This window comes from Teleopsis dalmanni, chromosome 1 (assembly GCF_002237135.1).
Source record: "Teleopsis dalmanni isolate 2A chromosome 1, ASM223713v2, whole genome shotgun sequence".
Lineage (NCBI taxonomy): Eukaryota > Metazoa > Arthropoda > Insecta > Diptera > Diopsidae > Teleopsis > Teleopsis dalmanni.
Window position 1 is genome coordinate 9,033,655 of NC_051846.1, and position 3,525 is coordinate 9,037,179.

The 3,525-nt window shown below is 29.2% G+C and overlaps 2 protein-coding genes across 2 annotated transcripts; one reads left to right on the plus strand and one right to left on the minus strand.

The window, feature by feature from the left end:
- Nucleotides 1–215: 215 nt before the first annotated feature.
- LOC119677058 (microtubule-associated protein RP/EB family member 3-like) lies at nt 216–929 on the minus strand. Its single transcript, XM_038088328.1, has one exon. It carries the CDS (start codon nt 927–929, stop codon nt 216–218), a length of 714 nt encoding a protein of 237 aa, XP_037944256.1.
- A 1,058-nt stretch (nt 930–1,987) lies between these two features.
- Nucleotides 1,988–2,756, plus strand: LOC119669186 (cytochrome b-c1 complex subunit 8-like). Its single transcript, XM_038078994.1, has 3 exons — nt 1,988–2,087; nt 2,387–2,584; nt 2,650–2,756. The coding sequence occupies exons 2-3, from the start codon at nt 2,410–2,412 to the stop codon at nt 2,742–2,744; spliced, it is 270 nt and encodes an 89-aa protein (XP_037934922.1). The 5' UTR covers nt 1,988–2,087; nt 2,387–2,409; the 3' UTR covers nt 2,745–2,756.
- The last annotated feature ends 769 nt before the right edge of the window (nt 2,757–3,525 follow it).

Genomic DNA, 3,525 nt, shown 5'->3' on the forward strand with positions numbered 1-3,525 from the left:
TTATGCGAATTTTTATTTTTATTTATTTTTTAATTAATTAATTAAAAAATATGACTTTATATTCCTTGTAAAAAGACAATAAAAATTTGGTGTGTTTTATTTTCCTAAAAAAAAGAAAAGATATATAAAGAATGTTAAATTATATAAACTATAAATCTTACTATTGATATATATGTCGACAATATAGTATCTGCAACCTTGAATCGAATAATGGATCACGTTTCTTTTTGGACAAAAGGCGATACACCCACCATGTTTGTCACGCCACGTGTAATTTTTAGAATACTCTTTATAAACGGATCATTAGATGGATACATGCGACAAACCCGTTGTACGCGAAAAATCTTTCTTAAGTACAAATTCCTTTCAGAATATTTCATCTCAAGATTAAAGTTTTCAACTTCAAATTGTTTTCTTGCTTTTCTTAATGCTTTTTCGAAATGTCGAGGTTTCTCATGATTTATATGTATCGCATTGACATATGTAAGTGATTCGTTCGATTTCTCCTTTGGTTCACCATATCCAATTTCAAGATTAAAGCGTTCTTCCAATGGATAATAAATGCGTTGGAAATCTTTAAAGTTATTATCAAAGAATTGCTTAAACCAGATATAAAACTCTAAATTGGATGCATAATCGTGTTTAGTTACTTCCGAAAAGGGTATCTCTCTGAACTCTTGTCTTCTGTGTAAAGCCTCTTGTAGTATTAAGAAATTCTTAACAGCATCTGCTTTAAGATTAGTAAAGAATACTACTTTCCTCAAATCCATGAGATGCGGAAAGAAATAATGATATAACTGGCAATATGCTGCACCGGTACAAAGATCCTCAAGTTTTTTGAATTTCGATTCTAAGGCATTATTTATCCAAGAAAGATCTTCTTTGCGTGGACACTTGCGATCGTAATCGCCATGGTCTTCCTGAAACATTCTATTGTTAAGGGGTTGGACCACATAAATACCTAAATTTTGGATAGGCCAGAAATAATTATTTTTAATGAATTTTGAACGCAAAACTGACTTGTTTTCTTGTTTTAGTTTAAAGTATTAGTTACAAAGTTTTTAACTGTTACTAAGTTATTTTTATGGAAGCAAATAGATGTCAAATTCTTATTTAATTTAAGAATTTAATAAATTCTTTTTAACTTATGTTAATCAAATTAAAATTTGGTCGTTTCCATTGACATAAGTTGATTTATGCATGTTAAAGAGCTTTTATATTTAGGAAAGTTCTGTAAAAGGTAACATTTAAAAGTTACCAGATATTATTTAGTTTTTTATTTTTAGCATAAATTAATTAATTGATCATAGAGACCCAGAAAATGTAAAAAATTTTGAACATATTATTTATTTATAAGAAACAAACATTTAAAAAAATTCTTACCTCTCATTTGTTTGATTTCTTGATTATTTGTTTATTTACATTTTATTTTATGTGTCAAATATGTCAACTTTCGATCATTTCCCTTTTCAGAAATATATTTTTGACGTAATTTCGTTTTATTTATTCTTAACTAAGTTAAAAAGCACAAAAGCTCTTTGTACGGTTAATCAAATTTCATTAAGGATCTTAATCAAATAAACAGCTTTAACAAAGGCAATGGGAACATACAATAAGTCTCAAACTAACTTAATTCCGGCTTAAGAAATTAATTGTACTCCGGCTTAATTCGGACTTAAGTCAGTTTTGAGATTCAAATTACGACTATTTAATTGTCTCCGAATTAGTATAAACTGCTTATTATTCATTTTTATTGTATAGTATTAGTGCTTGCCAAAATAAATATTTTATTTGTAGTAAACATATATATTAATTACGACATTTTTAAAATTATATGAAGGTTTACGTATTACGCATATAGTTAAAATTTGTATAACCAATATTGTTTCAGTTAAAATTCAAAAAAAAATTTTTAAGTATTAATTTTTTTTAAAATTAAGTTTTAACAGAAAACCATTGTGCAACACTACAATTTATCTATTTGTGGAGGTAAAGAAACGAGCTGTCAAATTGTAGATAACCACAAACAGCCCCTGACGTTTTGGTGCTGCTGATTTAAGGCATAAATTTTCTTGTCTCCAATCAAGGTAAAAATGTGTTGTAATAATAAATCAAAAATAAAACTATTGAAAATGACAGCATATAAAATGCAAAAGTGCAAATCTAAAAATACATATTTTTGGCAAAAGTGCAGTGATTATTAGCATTGCGAATATAATTTTTGCCAGCAATAATCAAACATAAATTACATAATTAAGTGAAGAGAACGTTGTTCATCGCTCGACCATAGCAAAAATGTTCATTTTTACAATTTGTATTTTTATACAAATACTAGTTAATTTGCTTGTTTGATGGCATCAGTAGTTAATTATTAATTATATTGCAGTAAGGAACGACAACAGCACAAAAATGCGCTTAACCTCGATTTTGAATGGACAACATTTCGGTCAATTGGCCAAGTTAAACGGCATTGTCACCTACAAGATTTCACCATTCGAGCAACGCGCCTTTGCCGGTGCCATTAGTAAAGGAGTACCAAACATGGTCCGTCGTTTCCGCTCCAATGTATTCATTGTAACTCCACGTAAGTAAACTACTTTTAATATATAAAAAACAACAGAATTCTTATTTGATTATTTCTATTAACAGCTCTCCTGGCTGCTTACCTTATCTATGACATGGCTGAACGGGAGCACAAACGCTTATTACGCAAGAACCCTGCAGAATTCGCCGACGATGAATAGAATTAGTTTCCACTTAAATTGCAGTTAAACTTAATTAGTAAAATTCTTTAAATAAATAGAATTTAATAATTTGATAACAGTAATTTTACTTTTATATTATAACAAAGAGGAATATCTATGAGTTTGTTAAATTATATTTTTTGCTAGTGGTTGTATTAAACAATAATAATTTTGTCAGTGTTTAGATACAATTTTCTTTATTAAAAATATTTTTGATTATTCAAAGATTTGAAAATCTTCGCAAATTATATACAGATCATTTAAATTAAAGATAAATTAGTTGTCTTTTTATTAAAAGAAGTAAACGTATATAAATAGTAGTACAGTATGCAGATCTGAGGTCAGTTATTGCATAGTCAGATGAAGTGATAAACAATAATCCAGTCAAGATGTAGAGAGGGGTTATGTAGAAACCTCGTAGTTAATGGAGAGTAAAAGTCTCTAGTGCACTGACTCAACTAGCCTCAACATAATAAATTCCACTTATCGAACAGAGAGTTCGAGAGTTATAGACCCTCTGCTCTATTATTTTTATTTCCAAAAGTACAAAAATGCAATTACATATAGCACAAAACCAGGCTATAAGAAGACTATTTAAGTTTACATGGTATATTAGAACAACAGACATGCACAGAGATCTAAGGGTCGACTCAGTGAATGAACATATCAGGGACAGAGCCCTAAAATTATTTAGAAAAGTTAATACGCTGCCCAACTCCGCCCTAACAAACTTCAAGTCCACCGTAGGACCCGCAGGAAGATATGCAGTCTTACGGTCCGT